The sequence below is a fragment of the Lagenorhynchus albirostris genome, chromosome 15, assembly GCF_949774975.1.
Source record: "Lagenorhynchus albirostris chromosome 15, mLagAlb1.1, whole genome shotgun sequence".
NCBI classification, from domain to species: Eukaryota; Metazoa; Chordata; class Mammalia; order Artiodactyla; family Delphinidae; genus Lagenorhynchus; species Lagenorhynchus albirostris.
In genome coordinates, this window is record NC_083109.1 from 74,276,408 (window position 1) to 74,298,981 (window position 22,574).

At 44.7% G+C, this 22,574-nt stretch overlaps 1 protein-coding gene across 3 annotated transcripts in view; it reads left to right on the top strand.

Annotated features, from left to right (window-relative positions):
• Window positions 1-22,574, top strand: part of CALN1 (calneuron 1) — a 434,654-nt gene that overhangs the window by 407,193 nt on the left and 4,887 nt on the right. For 2 of the 3 annotated variants that reach the window (XM_060124149.1, XM_060124150.1), the window contains one exon: window positions 14,508-14,664. In XM_060124149.1, the coding sequence (XP_059980132.1) occupies window positions 14,508-14,664 (157 nt within the window). The remainder of the gene's footprint in view (window positions 1-14,507; window positions 14,665-22,574) is intronic. The other variant, XM_060124151.1, reaches the window with a different exon arrangement.

The window sequence follows — 22,574 nt, forward strand, 5'->3', positions numbered from 1 at the left end:
CTTGGAGCCAGGAATGGCTACAGGAGTCTCTCTGGTTACACTGGTGTCGTCCGCACTTCACAGCTGGGCACCACTGGCAGGCTGATGGCAAGACACACCCTTTGGGAGGGTCTCCTTCTTAGACAGGGGAAGCTGTGTTGCCCGTGGTGGGGAGCCAACCATGAAACGGAAGGCGCAGGCAGGAAGTTCTGTAGCTCTAATGACCTTGCGTGACCTTGCCGCGTTGATGCTCAGGGCACTTAGAAGATGGCTATATTTTTATGCTGCACCCAGATAAATGGATGAGCCATGTGGATGGGACTCTGCCCGAGATCCTGTCCAAATGCCCCAGAGTATAGGGGTCGCCACCATGGCAAACTGTAACCAATTCCACCCCCTGGCTGGGAAGCTCTGACCCACTGAGCTTCCCTGCAGCCCTCTTTCTCTGTGGCATCATGCCTTTTGATGATGGGCAGAGAAAAGAATAAACATGGGCTTGTCCCACTGCTTATTCAGCTCATCCTTCTCTCAGAAGAGGAAGCCACTGTGTCATCAAAGTCACTTCAAATAATGGCCCCAAAGATACCCACATACTAATCCCTTCTGTGAAAGTTGAAATGTTTGGATTCACCTAAAAGCTGGTTGGGGAAGATGCGGCCTCCAGCTGGGCAGGTCTCGGCAGGAGGCAGGGGCGGGGCCTGGGGGCCAAGGCCTCAGAGAGCAGAGCACCCGACAGAGCTCCGTCCTAACAGCGGCCGGGCATTTCATCCCATCAAGGATTCAGGACTTGCCTGGAGACACAGGCACCCCTGAGGTTCCTCCCGCAGAAGGGAAATGCATTCAATTTCCCGGCTCGTTCACATCGAAAAGATAGGGAATCTGATCGTGGGAAGTTTCATTGCCCTGGGAGCTCTTCCTGGCCTTCTCATGGATTTGGTGGGGGAACACTGAGTGGGGAGAGAAGGCATAGGAAAGTCTTTGCTTTGGAACAAATGGAGAAATCACATTTATTCATTCAGCAAACGTACGTCCTGCATCCAGCAGGGACCAGGCTCTGTAAAGGGACTGGGTGTAAACACTGTGTGAGGTGCAGCGCATGCCCTCAGAGGCCTCATCAGCTGCTAGCAGAGGCCAATCAACAGAGAAAAGTAACTCCCAGTGGAAGAGCAGTGGTAAAGAGATCTGGGGGGCCCGAGGCTCCAGTGCTGCCCCTGTTTGAACCCCCTGAGCTGGTGGGGGGGGTCTAGCGGGTCCAGCTTGCCGCCAATCCTGCATGCTCCTCCCTCTGAGTCCAACTAGGAGAGAGGCCCCCCCAAAGGCCAGGGGAATCCTTTGACACCCCCATCGTTTACATCAATTCCCCAGAAGAGAAGAACAGAGGGGATCTTGAGAAAATGATCTTCTTTTTCTGTCGGCGCCACAGAGCTGCCTGACTTCTATGACCCATCACAGAAGGGTCCTCTGCACCCACTTAGAGACTACAATTCCTGGAAAGCACAGCAGGAAGGCCGGGATGTTTTGCCACCATGGTGGGCAGCCATGTGCTGGGAGAAGGATCTTCTTCCTGGACTAGAACTTTATATGCCTTAGTTCAAACCTAACATCAGAATCCTCTGGAGGGCTTGTTAAATACGGGTTCCCAGGACCCACCCCCAAAGCCTGTGATTCATCAGGTCTGGGATGGGGCTGGAATTCTGCATTTCCAGCTAGTTTCTGGGTGATACTGGTGCCGCTGGTCCAGGGAACACACTTTAGAATCACTGGGCTAGATGAATCGAGGATGAACAGCCATCTTCCCACTTTAAGAGAACCAGGCTTCCGGAGCAAGAGGTAATCTGTATCCACAAAGCGGCTCGTGGACACGCACAGTGCCTGATGCTCGGCGAAAATCCCCACGACCAACTGGGCAATAGGACCCGAGAACATCCTAGCCACTCTCTCCTTTGGCAAGTCGCGCATTTGGGTGGCGTGTTTCTCATTTATGTATTCGGAAACAGAAACAATAACAACTATAACATTGGATTAATTACAATTTAACAAGCCTAAGAAAAAGAATGCAGAGGAGGAGCTAATGGGAGAATTGTAGGAGAGGCCTGTCTCACGTTCTTTAATATTTTAATCTTTAAAAGTGATGCAAGAGATGTTTAGATCCTTGGTTTTTTTTAAGCAGCAGCCATAAGCAGCTGGGGCACAAAAGGAAAAAAAAATCATAAAATACATAAGACAATAAATAATATAAAATAATAAGATTATGGAAGGAAACAAAATTACACCGCAGAATTAAAATCTTCTCCAGAGACAGTAGGAACAGAATTAACAGTGCAAAAAAAAAAATGAGTAATGTGAAATACAAAACAAAGTGATGAAAATTATTAGAGAAAAAAATGAAAACTTTGGAAACAAAGAATAGAAATCTAAGAAGCATTCGTGTTCTGGAGAAAGGAACGTATTAGATAGAACAGGAGAAAGACAAGAACCAAAGTGATTGTCAGGAAACAGGAGGCAGAAAATGCCATTGGTGTAAAAATTAAAGGCCCCCTCACAGGGCTTCCCTGGTGGCGCAGTGGTTGAGAATCTGCCTGCTAATGCAGGGGACACGGGTTCGAGCCCTGGTCTGGGAAGATCCCACATGCCGCAGAGCAACTAGGCCGTGAGCCACAACTACTGAGCCTGCGCGTCTGGAGCCTGTGCTTCACAGCAAGAGAGGCCGCGACAGTGAGAGGCCCGCGCACCGAGATGAAGAGTGGCCCCCGCCTGCCACAACTAGAGAAAGCCCTCGCACAGAAATGAAGACCCAACACAGCCAAAAATTAATTAATTAATTTTTTAAAAAAGCCACCTCACAAAATTCCAGCCAAGATTAATGCAAAAACATGTCGTTTAGCAGAGCATGGAAAACATTTTTTTAGTTTCACGGCTAATGAAATATTCCTACTAGTGTCCAGGAAGAAACAAAAATGATCTTCAAAGTGAAAGCTTAGGCCACCATCCAGTCTCTTTGCTCCTCCCCTGCAATAAACAGCACTGGAACTGGAGAAGTTCCAATGGAGCTTGGAGGGGAAATTTTATGCGATTCTAGAATTTTCTACCAAACTAAGTTGTCTGTCATGGGATGTGGGGAACGGGGAAGTATTATCAGATTAGAAGAACTCAGAAAATGTAATGTTCACAAATGCTTCATTGTCAAACTATTTTTTTAAGTTTTGTAGCAGATAATTGGATGGAAGTCAGGTATTCAGGGATGGGAGAGTCATAGAAAAATGGAACTGAGCATTGAAGTCAATTAAATACAATGAAATAGCAGTAGCTGTTATAAATGTTACAAAATAAAACGCAGAAGCCAAATACTGTTCTAGAACAAGATGCAAATAGTAGAAAACGTGTCATAATAAATCTCAAATTAAACTCATGAATACTATAAAGTGTCACGTAAGAGATAGGAACATGAAGGTTTATAAATTTCCTTATCATATGTAAGGAAAATGAGAAAATGCAGTTTAATTTCTTGCATTTGATAATATAAGAAATTATGGCTTAAGTAATGCAGTTGATAAATGGAAAGATATCCACCACTATAATCAAAACTAGGACAACTGTAGGGTTTTCTTTTTTTCAAAAGACAAAAGGCAAGGAAAACCTAAGGAAGGTCTGAAGGCTAGAAAGCAGGAGGTGAACTAACAGAAGTACAGCCAAACATGTTTATAACAATATATGAAAATGTAACTAGACTCCACCATTGGAAGGCAAAGAATATCACATTAGATTTTTTTAAAATCCAACTCTATTCTCTTTGTAAGAAATGTACATTCTCTTTATCAGACATACCTTTTTTGAAGTTTGTAAAAAACTTTTATTGAAATATAGTTGATTTACAGTGTTGTGTTAGTTTCAGATGTACAGCAAAGTGATTCAGTTATGTGTGAGTATATATATGTATGTATATATATACATATATATGAAATGTGTGTATATCATATATATATTCTTTCTTAGATTATTTTACACTATAGGTTATTACAAGATATTGAGTATAGTTCTCTGTGCTATACAGTAGGTCCTTGTTGGTTATGATTTTATATATAGTAGTGTGTATATTTGAATCCCCAAATCCTAATTTATCCCTCCCAAGAGACATACCTTTTTAAAAAGACATGTGTATAATATAACACAGAAAGTTTAAAAACCAAAGGAGAGATGTTTAATGGAAAATGCACACAGAAAGAAAGCAAGCACAGCCGTATTGATGTATAAACAGATGCTTTTTCCAATAGAAGGCACTTAAATATTTTTTAATGACAGATTGTGTATATTGATAGCAACGCACAGTACAATTCTGTACCCATTTCCAATGTGTGGGTGTTTTCCCCACACCACCAAGCAATTCTCCATCACCAGCTGGGTGTTCTACAGTTCAACTCAGTTTTGACACTCTCTACCCAGAGACTATATCAGATCTCAGAAGTTAAGGACTTGAGCTCACAAGACTGCCCCCGACGCCACCACCTCAGATGCCAATCACAAGTCCAGCTTCTCACCTGTGCTTCTGATTGGCCTGTAAATCGGAGTTTCCCACAACCCACCCCTTGGGTTCTATTCATTTGCTAGAGCAGCTCACAGAACTCAGAAAATCTGTTTACTTACTAGATTACCAGTTTATTACAAGGCTATTAAAGGATCCAAATCAATGGCTAGATACATAGGGTGAGATCCCAAACAAAGAGGCATCTGTCCTCATGGAGGTGGGGGCCTGGCATGGCAGCACGTGGATGCATTCTGGTTCACTCACCTAGAAGCTCTCTAAACCCCCTCCTTCTGGGTTTTTATGGAGGCCTCACGACATAGCCATGGTTGATTAAATTATTGGCCATGAGTGATTGATTCAACCTCCAGCCCCTCTCTCCTCCCTGGATAGCAGGGGATGAGACTGAAAGTTCCAACCCTCTATTTATGACTGATTCCTCCAGTGACCATCTCCTCCATCTTTAGAGGATTTCCAAAAGTCACCTCATTAACATAAACTCCGTTGTGGATGAAAGGGGCTTGTTATAAATAATGAGACGCCCATTTATGGCTCTGATGTGATTTCAGGAACTGAGGACAAGAAACCAAATATGACAAAGATGCTCTACGGTTTTTATCACTTAAGAAATTCCAAGGGTTTGGGGAGATGTGAGCCAGGAACAATGGACGGAAGACCAAAATATATACTTACTATAACTCCTAATATCACACATACCTCACGCATTCTGTAAGGGAGGCTGCCCATCCGTTTATCTTGATATCCTCCCAGTGCCTTTCCTGGGCTTTTTCGTACCCAGGACACTCTTCCCAGGTGTTACCATCTTTTCTGATGACTTTTATTATCATCTGTATGCAAATGACTTCCAGGTCATTAGCCCATATTTGTACATCCTACTGCCTCCTGGGCTGTTCCAGAACCGCCAATGCACACATCCATAATTTCACGTCATCTTTCTCTCCAAGCCTTTTCTTCCTCTGTTCCCATCCGGCTGAACGTAAAACCCAGGTGTGATCCTGATTGGTTCGCTGAGCTTCACCCTCCACACACGAGTCATCTTGTCAAACTCTCTTACACGGCTCTTGAATGCTCTCTGTCGCCACAGTCCACAGTTAAAAAATGATTAAAGAAGACAGTTTCGGCCATATCAGCAAACTTTAGTTAACATTTCACGAAGCGGACAGGCTCCATTCCGGGAACTGCAAAATGGGGTAGAAGGCAGGAAGCTCTTATAGGATAAAGAAAAAAGAAGAGAGAAAACAGAAAATATTTGATTGGCTGGGGTCACAAGCTCACCCTTGTTTGGCGTGAGAAAGCCCGGAGTTGGGTTGGCATTTGGGAGTTGGCCGACTGGACATACGGTGTTTCTGGTCAAGAGGAGTGTTTACAGGGACATGAAAGTTATCCAGGTTTTGGTTTGCTGGCGTGACACCCCGGGGCAGAATTGTCTTCATCTTGGGCCTGGCAGGCTACTTCAACACCACCATAGTTTCTAAACCTGTTATTTCAATAGCCTTCCCTCCGGTCATCTTGCAGCTTGTCCCGGCAAAGGGTAATTTTTCTCAGGCTCACTCATGATGAAGTAAGTTCTCTGTTGCAAATCCTTTCGTGGCACCCCATCCTACCCAAAAGGTAAAACTAAGCTCCATTCCTCAAAAAATTAAGCACAGAATTACCATTGATTTGGCAATTCCCATTCTAGGTATATACCCCAAAAAACTGAAAACAGGGACACGAGCAGAGGCTTGGACACTTACATTCGTAGCAGTAACAGCCACAAGGCAGAAGCAATACCAGTATTCAGGGATGGATAAATAGAGAAACAAAGTATACATACGATGGAATATCGTTCAGCCTCAAAGAGGAATAAACGCTACGACATTGATGATCCTTGCAGACATGACCCAAGCAAAATTAACCTGTCACAAAAGGACAAATACTGTACAGTTCCACTTCCACGAGGGACCTAGAGCAGTCAAATGCACATTTGGCTATTTACAGAAAGTAGAATGGTGACTGCCAGAGCCTGGGGGCGGGGCGGGGGTGGGGGGGATGCGGAGATAGTGTTTAATGGGTAAGGAGTTTCAGCTGGGGAAAATTGAAAAAGCTCTGGAGGGCTTCCCTGGTGGCGCAGTGGTTGGGAGTCCGCCTGCCGATGCAGGGGACACGGGTTCGTGCCCCGGTCTGGGAGGATCCGACATGCCGCGGAGCGGCTGGACCCGTGAGTCATGGCCGCTGGGCCTGCGCGTCCGGAGCCTGTGCTCCGCAATGGGAGAGGCCGCAGCAGTGAGAGGCCCGCGTACCACAAAAAAAAAAAAGCTCTGGAGACTGCCGGTGGTGATGGTTGCACAACAATGTGAATGTACTTAATGCCACTGAACTGGACCCTTAAAAATGGATAAAATGGTAAATGTGTGTTATGTATATTCTACCACAATGAAAAAGTAAAAGCAAACAAGCAAAAAACAACCAGGCTGTGGATGGACCTTGAGATTATCCTAGTAAGTGAAGCAAGTCAGACAAAGACAAGTATATCACGTATATGTGGAATCTTAAAAAAAAAATGACACACATGAACTTATTTACAAAACAGAAACAGACTCACAGACGGAGAAAACAAACTTATGGTTACCAAAGGGGAAAGAGGAGGGGGAGGGATATATTAGGAGTCTGGGATTCACAGAGGCACACTACTAAATATAAAATAAACAACAAGGACCTACTGCATAGCGCAGGGAACTATATTCAGTATCTTGTAATAACCTATAATGAAAAAGAACCTGAAAAAGAATATATAGATATATATAACTGAATCACTTTGCTGTACATCTGAAACTAACACAACATTGTAAAGCAACTCTACTCCAATAAAAACAACAACAACCAAGCTCCTCTCCATGACCTTTATTGACTCGCACCCCGCCCACAGCTCTCATCTTATCCTGACCACCTTCTCCTGCTCCAAACTCAACACGTGGCCGTTTGATGGACCTGTGAGCTTTTACGTTCCCCAGGGGTTTCCAAGCCATCCTGGGTGGCCCTTATCACAGCGAGTTATCCCACTGAATTAAAATCACTCATTTGCTTGTCTTTTGAAAGCAATCAACATCTCGCTCACCTTTGTGTCTCCATCACAGTGTCTGGTGTGGAGTCAGGCTCCATAACCATTTGTTGAATGAGGAAATCCATCTTTCTGCTGTAAAGGATAGCCTCGTTTAGAAAATATTAGGACTAAAAGAACAATTTGTGGAGATGCAGTTATTTTCCACAGACTGCAGTGTGTTACTCATGGTCTTTGACACATCAAGTCATCCCCAGAAACTAAGGTTATACGAGATACAGATGATAATTATAAGACTACATAATATAATTAATAAGGATAACTGTATTTGTGTAATTGACTCTACAGAGATTTTACCATAAGGGAAGACTCCTTAGGTTCCTAAAAATAGCAGCTGTACAGGCTAAAGTGGATCTTTAACCAAGATGCACTAAAAACAGAATAAAACAACAAAAATCAAACCTGGAGGAAAGAAAAACAAATAGGGTTAAAAATACCAAATGGGATAGAAGAAGCATTGAGAGAAATTTAAAATTGTGGAACTGTTGTGCATAGTTACACGCTAACAGTGATGAAAATCTTTTGGCTGGTTTTCTGAAAAAGGACGTGATTTCAAAATTGACTTAGGGTTTCCCTAGTGGCGCAGCGGTTGAGAGTCCACCTGCTGATGCAGGGGACACGGGTTCGTGCCCCGGTCCGGGAAGATCCCGCGTGCCGCGGAGCGGCTGGGCCCGTGAGCCATGGCCGCTGAGCCTGCGTGCCCGGAGCCTGTGCTCCGCAACAGGAGAGGCCACAGCAGTGAGAGGCCCGCGTACCGCAAAAAAAAAAAAAAATCAAAATTGACTCAAGAAAAATTTACAAGCTCAATGGATTGATCACCATGGAAGAAATACTTGTTGGCATTGTGCCCATATTGTTTTATAGTGATTTCTTTCAAACTTGTAAAAGACAGCTCTATTCTGACAATGCAGAAAACATGGAATTCTACTCAACTGATTTTGCTTAAGTATTAATACCCTCACATTAAAACATGACCCAGAGAACCAAATAAAAGGAAAACTATAGATTTCTGGAATCTCCATTTTTCCTTCTCTCTTTTTTTTTTCTTTTTAAAATTTATTTAATTAATTTTTTTTACATCTTTATTGGAGTATAATTGCTTTACATTGGTGTGTTAGTTTCTGCTTTATAACAAAGTGAATCAGATATACATATACATATGTTCCCATATCTCTTCCCTCTTGCGTCTCCCTCCCTCCCACCCTCCCTATCCCACCCTTCTAGGTGGTCACAAAGCACCAAGCTGATCTCCTTCTCTTTTTACAGCCCCTGACTAGTTCTTTTCACCTAATATCTGAATTTCAGCAAATTCTCAGCTGGTGAGAGTTTTTCCAGGTACTCTGGTCCTTCAAATTGGTCTTTCAGGAAATGGTTACTCATTTTCTCAGAGTCTCTTTGATTTTGTCATTCTCTGTCTCTAACCATGGCAGAGGGGCCCCAGATTTCCCATCTGTGAGGTCCATCACCCTCACCATGCATTTTGCCAGGCTTCTCTCGATATCCAGGCTAATAACCACATGCTCTCCTATCAATTCTAAAGGGAGATTATGTCATGGGTCAACCCTAAGTGTCTCGGAATTCACTTTCATAGTCAATTAACTGTGATGCAGCAAACAAGTCCACTTTACACACACACACTCCCCCTTCAATTATTCTTACTCATATAAATGGCTTTGAACTTGAGTCATTTAGGTTTCCAGCAAGTTCCAGTAACCCAATTTAATTTGTCAGAACAAGGGGCATATTGAAAGCCAGGTAGGAATTGCTTTACAAAGGAAGCAGGGGAATAAATGTCTCAACCTTCCTTTCATCATGATCCAGACTAACTTAAAACATTGATTTCTGTATTCAGTCTTGGGTGAGTTATACTGCAGAAATCCCGAAGTCTTAGTGGCTAATAACCAGGGTTTATTTCTCACTCAGATCACATGCCCTTCGTGGATTAGCGCCATGTTGCATTCACTCTGGGACCCAGGATGAAGGAACGGCCCATATTTAGTGTGTTTTTGTGGCAGAAGAAAAAGAGAAATGGCAGAACACACGGATAACTTTGAGACTTCTCCTTGGAATTCCATCACTTTCATATAGATCACTTTCACCCTCGTTCAGTTGGCCAAAGCCTGGTGCTAAAGGGCAGGGAGATATAATCCCCTCACAGGAAGGGGAAAGAAATCATTGGAAATAATATAACCAATTACAGCCTACACTCTTGCTCATAAATATTTATTTCCCTCCCTTTAGCCACAAAATATACTCATCCCCTCCCCAAGGGAGACACTCAAAAGTCCCATCCAATGACAACAGAAGACAAGATCTAGAATCTCAAAATGTACATCAAATCTGGGTGTGACTTCTCATGATCTGGAGACATATGAACTGCAAAGCCGAATTACCCCCTGAATCCACCCCATCCCCCAACACACACTCAATTTTTAGTAGTGGAACGGGGTCAGGTTAACCACCAAGAATATTCCCATCCAGAAAGCAAGCAGTGGAACACGCATAGCAGTCCAAGTCTCGGAGCAATTCTGAAATCCTGTTGAACAGACCTTGAGGTGAGGTATGTTCCTTAATTAGACCCTAATTGTGTTTCCTGGAAATGGTGCTTGATGTCGTTGCATGATTTCATCACCATCTGGGAGAGCCATCCTTTTCCACTTGTTCTCTTTGTACTCACCTGATGAGGGTGAAACTGCACTCCTTCTCAGATGGGACTCGAACCTAGCCAAAGCTCAGACTGGGACTCGAACCCACCGGCTGGGACTTGAATCCATGATCCCTGACTAGAAGGGGACTAGAACCCACTGTCTTTTTTTTTTTAACATCTTTATTGGAGTATAATTGCTTTACAATGGTGTGTTAGTTTCTGCTTTATAACAAAGTGACTCAGTTATACATATACATATGTCCCCATATCTCCTCCCTCTTGCATCTCCCTCCCACCCTCCCTATCCCACCCCTCTAGGTGGTCACAAAGCACCGAGCTGATCTCCCTGTGCTATGCAACTGCTTCCCACTAGCTATCTATTTTACATTTGGTAGTGTATATATGTCCATATATACACTACCACTCTCTCACTTTGTCCCAGCTTACCCTTCCCCCTCCCCGTGTCCTTAAGTGTATTCTCTAGTAGGTCTGCGTCTTTATTCCTGTCTTGCCCCTAGGTTCTTCATGACCTTTTTTTTTTTTTTTTAAGATCATATATATGTGTTAGCATACAGTATTTGTTTTTCTCTTTCTGACTTACTTCACTCTGTAGGACAGACTCTAGGTCCATCCACCTCACTACAAATAACTCAATTTCGTTTCTTTTTATGGCTGGGTAATATTCCATTGTATACATGTGCCACATCTTCTTTATCCATTCATCTGTCGATGGACACTTAGGTTGCTTCCATGTCCTGGCTATTGTAAATAGAGCTGCAGTGAACATTGGGGTACATGACTCTTTTTGAATTATGGATTTGTCAGGGTATATGCCCAGTAGTGGGATTGCTAGGTCATATGGTAGTTCTATTTTTAGTTTTTTAAGGAACCTCCATACTGTTCTCCATAGTGACTGTATCAATTTACATTCCCACCAACAGTGCAAGAGAGTTCCCTTTTCACCACACCCTCTCCAGCATTTATTGTTTGTAGATTTTTTGATGATGGCTGTCTTTTGATTAAAACCACTCACCTGGTGTCAGGACTTACTGGAGCTCAGGTTCTTTTGCCTCATCACAGAAAGAACTCAGTGTGAGGCAAAGCGGCAGGCCAAGAGTGAGTTTATTAGCATAGGACGCTTGTGGGAGATACAAGTGGGCTGGCAAGGGAACACAGCCCTGAGAACAAAGAGGGCTACATTTTTATAATCAAATAAAAAGTGGGGAGGAGAGAAGACCACCTCTTCCTCATTCTTGGGCAGATGTCATGGTGCTATTTAGATCATATATATATTACTAAAATATGGTAATTTATCTCAGGTTTCGGTATAATGTCCCCTTTCACCTAGTTTCTTTCCCCTTTCACCTATATTTCTGTCCTGGCCACTTGCAGAAATGCTACCCTTCAAGGACTCTTAACTCTCTGAGTTCACGTAACAGGATTCACATCCCGTATCTATTGTCTTGTGTTTTAAATATCAGGGTTTGTGGCTTGAGTGTGTCTGGCACTTGGATGCTCCTGGTCTTTCAAGGTAGAGTAGCTTGTTGCTAGGTTACTGGATTCTTTTCTTGAGTGGTTATTCGCTTACAACAGTCTCCCAAACTCCCTTAAAATTCCTTTTCTGTCTTAATCCCCTAGTGAGATTTCTAAACTGACTATTTAATTATCCTACTCTATCCCTATCAGGGGTATTGGAAAATATACCCTTCCTGGGGCCTCTGTAACTTATCCTCAGAGTGGCTTGTGCCCATAGAAGGTTGAGAGCCCACAGATGATTCTAAGTTTTGAACAGTCATAGTCTTTTAGTCCCAGGCTGTTTGCTCTTGGCTCTCTCAAAAAGTTAGTCATTTTTAAAAATCTATTTAACTCCAGTTGGTTTCTGCTAATATCCACAATTATTTTTGAGACATACCTCTCTCTAAACTTAATGACCAGCTTTCTCGGAGAGCCACCTAACATAGTCAGAGATTATAAGAAGGGACATTTTGATTTGTTTTACTAGGTTTGGATTGTGATTTATAGCATTTCTCAATTTTATCTCTTCCTAGTAGGAGATGAGAAACAATTGCTTCTTTCAATGCTGCAAGACCAGAAATTTTGGGGTTGTCTCTATTCTGGCTTGCAAAACAATCAATTCTTTCCTGAGTTCATCACCTTTTTTTCAAATTGAGTATAATTAACATATAACATTATATCAGTTTCCTGTGTATAAGGTAAAGATTTGAAATTTGTGTATACTGTGAAATGCTCACCACAAGAGGTCTAGTTAACATCCATCACCACACATAGTTACACATTTTTTGTGTGTGAGGAGAACTTTTAAGATCTATTCTCATAGCAACTTTCAAACACACAATACAATGTTATTAACTATAGTCACCATGCTGGATATTACATCTGCAGGACTTATTTTATAACTGGAAGTTTGTGCCTTTTGACCCCTTCACCCATTTCACCCACTCCCCACCCCCCTGCCTCTGGAAACTACCCATCTGTTCTCTGGATCCGTGAATACGGGTTGGTTCGTTGGTTTGTGTATTACACATGTAAGTGAGATCATACAGTATTTGTCTTTCTCTGTCTGATTTAGTTCACTCTGAGCTCATCTCTTTCTTGTAGATGAGCAACCAATTGCAACCAGAGCCTGCTGTGTCCCAAACTTATTTATTTATTTATTTATTTTGTGGTACGTGGGCCTGTCACCGTTGCGGCCTGTCCCGTTGCGGAGCACAGGCTCCGGACGCGCAGGCTCAGCGGCCATGGCCCACGGGCCCAGCCGCTCTGCGGCACGTGGGATCTTCCCGGACCGGGGCACGAACCCGCGTCCCCTGCATCGGCAGGCGGACTCTCAACCACTGCACCACCAGGGAAGCCCTGTCCCAAACTTTTTACCCATTCAGTGCGTATCTGCGCTGAGTTATCACAGGCAACAACTTTACCAAATGTTTTGCTACTGCATAACATGCGTTGTTATCTTTCCAGCCTCCAGTAACAGTTTTCTTATTTTCCTGACCCTGCAGTCCATACATCATCTTTTAGAATTTTTGTTATGGTAGCTTTTCATTTGTATGTACTAATTTCTATATTGTTGATGTAAACCAAGTTATACCAAATCTCCATGGCTACAACGAAGGGCATTTGTTACTCGCATTACTTTTCCTTTCTGGGCTATCTTCTCCACTTTCTCCTCATTCTGGGACCCCAACAGAAGGAACAGCCTCTTTGTAGGACAGAAGGAAAAGGACACAGGCTAGAACCACGCAACGGCTCTTAAAGATGTTAATCGATGTGACCTATGTCAGTTCTACTCACATTTCATTGGCCAAGAAAGTGACGTGACCAAATCTGATAGAAATGCAGTGGAAAAGCAAATCTTCTCCCTGGTAGCGGAAGAACACAAGTGGAAACGCTACACCTTTTTTTCAGCTGTTCTTCCTCATAAACATGGCTTGGAACGTGCATTTTATCTTGTTAGAGCAAGACACATGCTGGCTTCTTGGAAGATTTAAAACTTTCTAGAGACATATGCATTGTCTGAAGTGTGACACACTCCGAAGTACATGAGGTGTGGAGGGGGGACAGCGGATGGCTGGATGAGTAGGAGACCAAACTAGCAGGTGGCATCTCTTTCTCCAAGATTCTCTACTGAGGGGGGAATCGCATTCCTTGAATTCCCGAGAAGTTCCTGCAAGTTCACAAGTGTGCTTGGAGCTGAGCGTGGCAGAAAACTGCTCATCTGATGTCTTGAAAAACTGGAACAAATCTCTGTAGGAAGACTTAGGGCTTGCTGGTCATGCCCCAAGCCAAATTCTCACCCCCAAGTGCCCCAGACCCTCTCACTCCTCTCTTTTTTTTGTAAATTGATTTTTGGCTGCCTTGGGTCTTTGTTGCTGCGCACAGGCTTTCTCTAGTTGCAGCGAGTGGGGTCTACTCTTCGTTGCGGTGCACAGGCTTCTCATTGCGGTGGCTTCTCTTGTTGCGGAGCACGGGCTCTAGGCGTGTGGGCTTCAGTAGTTGTGGCACACTGGCTCAGTAGTTGTGGGTCGCGGGCTTAGTAGTTGTGGCTCACGGGCTCTAGAGCATAGGCTCAGCAGTTGTGGGGCTCACGGGCTTAGTTGCTCCGTGGCATGTGGGATCTTCCCGGACCAGGGCTCGAACCCATGTCCCCTGCACTGGCAGGTGGATTCTTAACCACTGTGCCACCAGGGAAGTCCCCCTCTCACTCCTCTTTATCTCCACAGTTCGACATGCAGAGGATAACTCTGGAAGAGCTGAAGCACATCCTCTATCACGCCTTCCGGGACCACTTAACGATGAAGGACATTGAGAACATCATCATCAACGAGGAAGAGAGCCTGAATGAGACCTCGGGGAACTGCCAGACGGAGTTTGAGGGCGGTAGGTACCTCTGCTTCTGCTCTCTACCTGGTCTGGGATAGGCCGGCCATTCCACATCCTCTGTATGAAAAATGGGTTTACAGTCTCTTGGGCCGAAGTGGCCTTGGACGGAAGCCACAAATCCAGGACCGAGGTTAAAAGATCCTTTTTGCCAAGATGTAGTAGGTTTCTTTTTTTTCTGCTTTTTTCCCCCAACTCTGCATTTTTGCAAGACCTGTATTGACCCTTCCTTCCTCCGGTGACCCTGAGGTCTGTGACTTGAGTGGCTTTGTGGTGTTGGCCTTTATTTAGTGGGGGCTGCGTGGGGTGATGTAAGGAGGCTGTTTGAGCTATCTGCAAACCTGGGTCAAGTCCAGTGGCTAATTGTGTGACCTTGGGCAAGGGGTGTATCTTCTCTGAATGAGTTTCCTCACCTATAAACACCAGGATAATTACACCTACTTCACAGGATCCTTAGGAATGAACGAATTACCTCCATTCTATGCTCTCTGAATATACACTGGCCAGCAAAAGCCCTGCTCATGAAAAAACTCTCATGAACTTCACCAAGAAAATAAGGTTCTCCTGTGTCCAAAAAAGAGACCCGTGAGAGGTCATTTTTCTTGGACTCACGAAGGAAAGCTTTAAGAAAAAAAAAAAAGCTACCTTATTCCCTAATCAGTAGAGAGTTCCAGGGAAGTTAAATAATTGAGTCCCTCTTTCCAACTTTGAAAATCAGAGCTGCTTTAACAGCTCTGATGTACAGAAGTTTTTTTCATTACCTTAAAACAGCATAGCAGGCTATGGGCAATTTTTAACTTATTTAAGGTTGAGACTTCTTTAAAAGGTCTACTGTTTTTTCGGTTCTTTTTTTCTGAACATTCCAACAAGCCAATGTGTACAGATGGTAAGCTGTCACATAGACACCAGAATGGAATTTGGTTCTTTGGTTTGGGAGCTGCTGTGTTAGAATCAGCTGAGGCCCACGACAGGCAGACAACGCGGGGCTGAGCTTGTCTAGGTGGACACAGTGGTACATCCAGACCTGGGCGTCCGTGGGCCCTGTGAGGGCTGAACTGCTACAGGAAACGGGAGGTGGCTTATACCCCGAGGTGACAGAACTAACTCAAGTCAGGTAAATAGGGAGTGGTGGGATCGGGGTCAACTTGACAGCAATGCCTCCTGGTAAAGGCGTTCACAGTGAAAATTTTCAAAAGTGCTGTGTCCAGCAAACAAAACCCAGCTGTGGTCCAGAAGGTGCCTTGGTTGCCCTGCTTGGGACTTGGACCATAGCATCAATGTCTGCGTTTGGAGTTGGAGCTGCAGGGACCACACAAGGGCGAGAAGGTCACAGCCAACGCCGTCTGCAGCCGGGCAGGCAGGGGAATTGGGAGGACGAGGACGGGTGAAGAGGGCAGGGATTGGATTAAAATTTGAGAAAACAGCAGGCCTGGCTTCTCCGTTCCATCTTGATTTTAGCTGGCAGACTCAGTGCTCAAACAGTAGAAGTGTTTGGGGGCTCTAGTCGCCCTGCTGTGAGACACACTCTTGAAATGAGTAGGAAGAGTATTTCTGAGCACTGCATTTTCCACAAGAACCTATGTTCATGGATTGGTGCTTTATTCAGAGAAATGTCACAAGTCTTAGTACTTTCAGAAAGGTCAGACTGCCCTGGGAAATAGTCTGAACTCTAAGCACTGTCCTTTTATTACTCAAAAGCTCAACTATTAATCAAATAAATAGCTGACGTAGGGCTTTCCAAATAGAAGTCTTCCTGGGTCTGCTTTAGTGATTAGTACATATAGCATTAGCAACACTTACCGTTTGGGGGTGATTGATAAGGGCCAGACACTGTGCTTTAAAATTCATGATCTTATTTAATAAAAGGAATACTATTTGTAACTCACACCTTGATTTCTTGAATGACCTCTGTGAGCTTGATTACGTAATCCCTTTTACAGATTTTCATGTCAGAGAGGGTTTTTAAAATACATCAGCGCTTTTTGGCCCCAAACATAACCTCATTGTGTTTGCGTTTAGGTGTAAGATTTTTCCCATCTCGGATATGACCGAAGTCACCAGTGCATGTATTTTAATGCCCACAGCTCTCTCCAGATTCAGGAAAGGGGCTCCCTGATTTTACTCAGGGCAAAGGAGTCTGGGAAGAGATGGACGCACAGACACAGAATTCACCCTGGTGCCCTAGGACTGAGAGAGTCCATTTGAGACCTTGTGGTGACCTTGGCCTTCTCCCTTCCATCTTTCCCCCATGCCTGCTGCCCACAAACGGGGAGCTACTGGCAGTTTGAGCCTCTCCCTGCTTCTACCGATGTCTGATGGCGTAGGTGCATGGCTTGTGCTTCCTAAGTCTTCTCGGCCTCCAGCTGTTTGGGCTGCCCCGTCGCCCCAGTGATCAACTCCTTCCTGTCTGCTCTCGCCCTTGACCCAGGCTGCCCCTCGCCTGTCCAGCCACTTCAGCCAAGGCCTCGCTGACATTTCAGAATCCCCCTCCCACCTGCCAGCTGGCATCGTCCCACATCTTGGTCAATCCAGCATCTAACTCTGTAGGGACAAGGTGATTGCCTTTCCTTCTTTCAATGATGGAACTTTTTTTTCTTTTATTTGGCCATGCACCACGAGGCATGCGGGATCTTAGTTCTCCGGCCGGGGATCAAACCCACCCGCCCCTGCAGTGGAAGTGCAGAGTCTTAACCATTGGACCACCAGGGAAGTCCCAGCAATGGAACTCTTATCTCTCCAAATTTTATCTTCTCTGCAACCCCAAATGACCGATGGGGGGACGGGAGCTGGGACATTTCCCCCAGGCCCCAGAGCCCCCCTCAGGCCACCTCCACTCTTTCTGCTCCCCACTCAGGAAGCTCTCTCCTGCTCTTCTGAGAGTTCTGCCGCAGCAAATATGTTCCCGTGCTGATTAGCTAGCCTATAAAGCTGGGTGATCCATGGCGCTTGGAAATTCTGCTCTATTTGGTGTCAGAGGAAGGAATCAAGGTGTAAGGACCTATTACACCTAAAGATGTAAGAAGTCTTTGCCTTAAAAAAGTGAAAGGGCACATCGGTCTCTGAGCAAAGAAGGAGGCGATAGTCAGAGAAACAGGCGTTCTGTAGCAGAGTCAGAAGTTGAAGAAGCCCACATCAGATGTCTTCGAGCTCAGCAAAGCTGGAGCTTCTGGAGTGAGGAAGAGGTTTGAAAATGCTGCAGCGTGTGTCCGTTAGAAATTAACAGGAGGGCTTCCAAAGGCCATCCGCATCATTCTATGTCAATGATTATATTTTTCACTTTTATAAATCTTGGGTCTGATACTTTCACAAAGGTGTTCGGATTCTGTCCATTAAGTCAGGAAGTATTGATTATTCCTTCCACGTGAATGGAAGAATAAAGAACGGAGAAATAGGCCAGGGGCCCAAAGGGTGTGGTACCCCTGATGGGAGAGGTTTGAGGGATTTTTTTGTCTTCTTTTTAGTTTTCATTTTGCCTTGATTTTGTTTTATTTATTGGGTTTTTAGGTTAATACAAACAACACGCGCACACACACACATACACAGAGCCCCTCACACAGTCTGATCTGCCTAATCTTTATGGTGCGTAGGGCTCTGTGATCATAGGTAGGCGTTACATTTTCCATCTTCTCCCAAGGAAAGGACAAGAGGAAATAGGATGAAATTCCAAGTTACATGTAAGGAAAGTTTTCCTGACTTCTTCAGGAAGTCCTGAATCGGGGTGTCACACCATGGATAGAACGCACTTTCCTAGAGCACCAAAAGAAGTCACCTACAGAAGCCCCTGGGAAGGCAGAGAAGAGACTAGAAGCTAGAAGAATCTAATGCAAGGATTCTGAAGTGGACTTTTCCTTCATTCACACCTGGTTTCCAAGTGGAAAATCATCAACTTGAGTCAGACACTTGACCAGGTGTCACCCATGTGCTGGGTGCTTTGGGCAAGAGCTCACTTAACCCCACTCAATTCAGGGGCTCTCTGGTGTTACCCACTGGTGGGCAGCCTGTGTGTCCCCAATCCAATGAGAATATTTCACTAAAAGTTGGACTTCCAGACCCTTCCAATCCCTCAGACATTTTTTTAAAGTCCTTTACTAAGATAGATTATGCCTGATGTACTAATGTCTTATCAAATGGGTCAGATGCAAGATTACGTGACTACCCACAATGCCCCATCACCATCCATGCTAAATAAAAGAGGTTTAAGCTGGTTTGCTTCCGTTGGACCACTTGTAATCACCAGCTGTTTTGATTTTGGAGAACATAAGCTCAGTGACACTGAGAGACGAATTTCACATTTTATTATTTGGTTCCAGTCGCTGACATCTGTGAAACTAAGTGGTCTTGTGATTGAATCATCTATTTGCCTGTCACCAGATCCTTATTAAGTGTTCTTAGGATAAATTATGTTATGTACTAAGTCCAGGAGGAAAGGGATGAGGGAAAGCTGTCTGGCCTGCTTCCCAAGTGCTGGTCATTTGTTAACACATTAGACCGACCTGTCAGCACGGCCTGAGGGATCAGTTCTGTGGTTCCTGTGGGACAGATGAGGGAACTGAGGCTCAGCAAGATGGAGTCATTTGTCCGAAGTCAAACTGCGAGTAAGGCTCCAAATCTAGGTTCACCTGACCGAACCCCGCCCTGGCTCCCCTTTAGTGGCCCTGGGTCATTTCCCCGCGCTTAGGCGTTTCAAAGACTCTTTACAGAACGACTCTTCATCATCCTCACTCCTTTTCCATTTCGTCGCCAGTGAAATCACATTATATTTGGAAGTCAAGTAGACGTGCAGCAAGATCTGTGTGTGAGCCCTTTCAGGATGCGTCCCCCAAGGCTTGTCCCTAAATGGAATACCAGCTGTCAGGGCTTTGTAGGCTTCTGACAACATGCACGGGAGATGGAAATCAAGCAGAAATAATCAACTGGGGAATAAATAGTTTCTGTGAAAGACACGGCAAAGCTGCTCTGTACCATTCAGTATGATGGACAAGAGAAACAAATGTCAGAGGGGTGACCCAGGCCCGGTAGCCCCCAGAGCACCCCTGTGCAGTCCTGTGGGTTCTGTTGCCTGCCCTGTGTAGACTAGCTGTGTGACCCTGGGAACTCATTTTAAAACTCTCTGAGCCTTATTTTTTTCCTTTGTCCGATGATGCAAAGATTGGACAACGGTGGTCATATCTAGATTCAAACATTTCTGGGCTCCTTGGAAGGTGAGAAAGAATTTTGCAGCCATGTCCCAGGGCTCCAGCTCAAGCCATCCCTGCTGAAGTCGCAGTGTTTCTGTCGGGATGTCAAATGCACACCTGGATTGGGAGACCTGGCTCATCACCTGGCCGTACCCCTTGGGCATTTCATGCCCATTCAACTGAAAAGGGCATGATGTGTCATCCACACCATCTGCTCCCAGCTCACCAGGTGCCATGACTTTCCTGAAATAAAACCTGTTCTCCTGGGGTAGATGTAGGAGGTTAAGGCGTAGGTGAGGTCCATGGCAGGTGGTGAGACAAGAGACAGTTTGAAAGAAAGTTGGGGCTTCGGACAAAAAAGGATTTTTCTTCTAGTTGGGGACCTATCAAAGCAAACCTGTAGGAAAGTTTTCTGGAGCCATGAGTGAGGAGTGAAGGGATTCTGAAATACAAGATAGAGACCTGGAGAGCTAGAGGCATGATAGCTAAGAACTCCAGCTCTGCACTCTGGACAGGGCTGGCTTCAAATCCTGCCTCACCACCTATAGGTCACTTGAATGAGGCACTTAAATAAATATTAAGAGCCTAAGTTTTTTTCATCTGTGAAATGGGAATCTTATCATGACCTACCTCCTATGGTTGTTATGAGGATTAAATGGGATAACACGTGAGAAGATTTAGTACAATGCTTAACACATTAGTAAGCAATCGTAACAAACAAAACTGGCCGGTCCCTGGTCCCAGTTCTCTTCTTCTTGTTACTTTTTACCTGGAGACATTGCAGGGTATGTACTGCTGGAACACCACATCTTTGAAAGATGGTGCAGGGACCAAATTTACAGGGTTTGAACCATCCTCTTGACACATTTCATCCCGAAAGTTAAGTCCTTGCCAACGTTGGAGTTCCCAAGAGTATTGGTCAAGACTCTTTTGGCTTCAAGTAACAGAAACTCAATCCACACCCCATTAAACTAAAAAGCACTGGCTCAAATAATGCGGGAAGCCAAAGGGATGAGCTTTGGTTGACTTGGACCCAAAGAGCTCAAGCAACATTCTCTCCCTGCCCCCACTTTGCTCTCATTCTCTCTGTCCTTTCCTCTCTGTTGACATCATTCTTGGGCAGGCCCTCTCTCCCCAAGGTCAACAGGATTCTCTCTCTTGAGATTCAGCTCCATTCCAAGCAGGGGCTCCAAATCTGCTTGGCCCGTGTGCCTACCTCTGGACAAGCCAAGAGCTTAGGGTACTCTACTGGCCAATCTGGTTTGTTACTAGTGGAAAGGTGAGGCCCTGGATTGAGAGTTCCACCAGGTGGAGAGGCACATATCCCCAGACCAAAAGATGAATTTTGTTACTTGAAGGGGAAGGATGGCTGGAAAGACCAAAATAACACCTGGCCACACCATGCCAGGGAGCCTTGCAGGACCCTCAAAGCCAGACACAGCTGTCTGACACCCGGAAACCCAAGATGATTTTGTGGTGACGAAGGGCCAGCTCATACCCACACAAGTACAGGTGGCCTGTCTTCCTCCTACGAAAGCATCACCTGTTCCCTCAGAGACCACATCCTCCACCGCTAACTTCAGGTCTTACGTGGGTGCCTGGACGCTCTGTTATCACCGATGAAAAATCTCTTTCACAAGCTCTTAATTAACTCCACCTTAGACTATGGAACTATCCAATTTCATACAATCATAAAGTGTCAGACCTGGAAGGATCACAGAACTCTAGCTCCCATACCTAGTAGATCTGGCTAATTGTTAGAATCATCTGAGCTGGGTTTTATACTGTTTTACCATTTCCTGAGCCCCAAACTCCCTGCCAGGAACATCACTTACGTACATCTGCGTTAGGGCAATTAGAATTGTTATGATTCTGAGTTGCCTTATTTGGGAGCCAGTGTCTCTGAAGATTGAAGCCAGAAGGATTATGAACCCATTCTACATAGGCTCACCCAGCTGGTCAATGGCAAAATCCGTGTAGACTCCTGTCTCCGGGAAAAAATTCGAGAGCCACTGCCTGGCATTTGCCGAGCAGAGCCATGTGAATCTCTGTCAAAATCAGAAGGGGAAGGAGCGGTCTGTCACTAGAGCTTACAAACCCAGGTCCTGCCACAGCAGCCAGGAGTCTGCTGGTGCACGGACTCGCTAATGAACTTTTAAGAAAACAGGAAACCTCGCTTCTGTGTCCTCCTGTGTCAACCTCCCCTAACTCACATTTCATCCCCATGTACTTTCTGGACTCCTACTGTGACAAGTACTACATAGAAAGATATCAGCATCTACCGGGAAGAAAAACATAGAAAAGATCACCAATAGCATGAGGTATTCTTGCCATTTTCAGTGCTCAATAAGATCCAAAAAGGAATAGGTTCCTTGACAGGTTAAACATAGAGTTACCATATGACCCAGCAATGTGGCTCTAAGATTTGTACCCAAGGGAACTGAAAACACGTCCACACAAACACTTGTACATTAACGTTCATAGCAGCATTATTTCTAATAGCCAAAAAAGTAGAAACAACCCAAATGTCCACCAGTTGGTGAATGGATAAACAGAATGTGGTACGTCCATTCAATGAACTATTATTCAGCCTCCAAGAGGGATGAAGTACCCACACATGCTACAGCATGGATGAATCTGGGAAAGATTATGTTAAGTGAAAGAAGCCAGACACAAAAGGTCACGTAGTGTATGATGCCATGTATATGAAATGCCCAGAATAGGCAAGTCCAT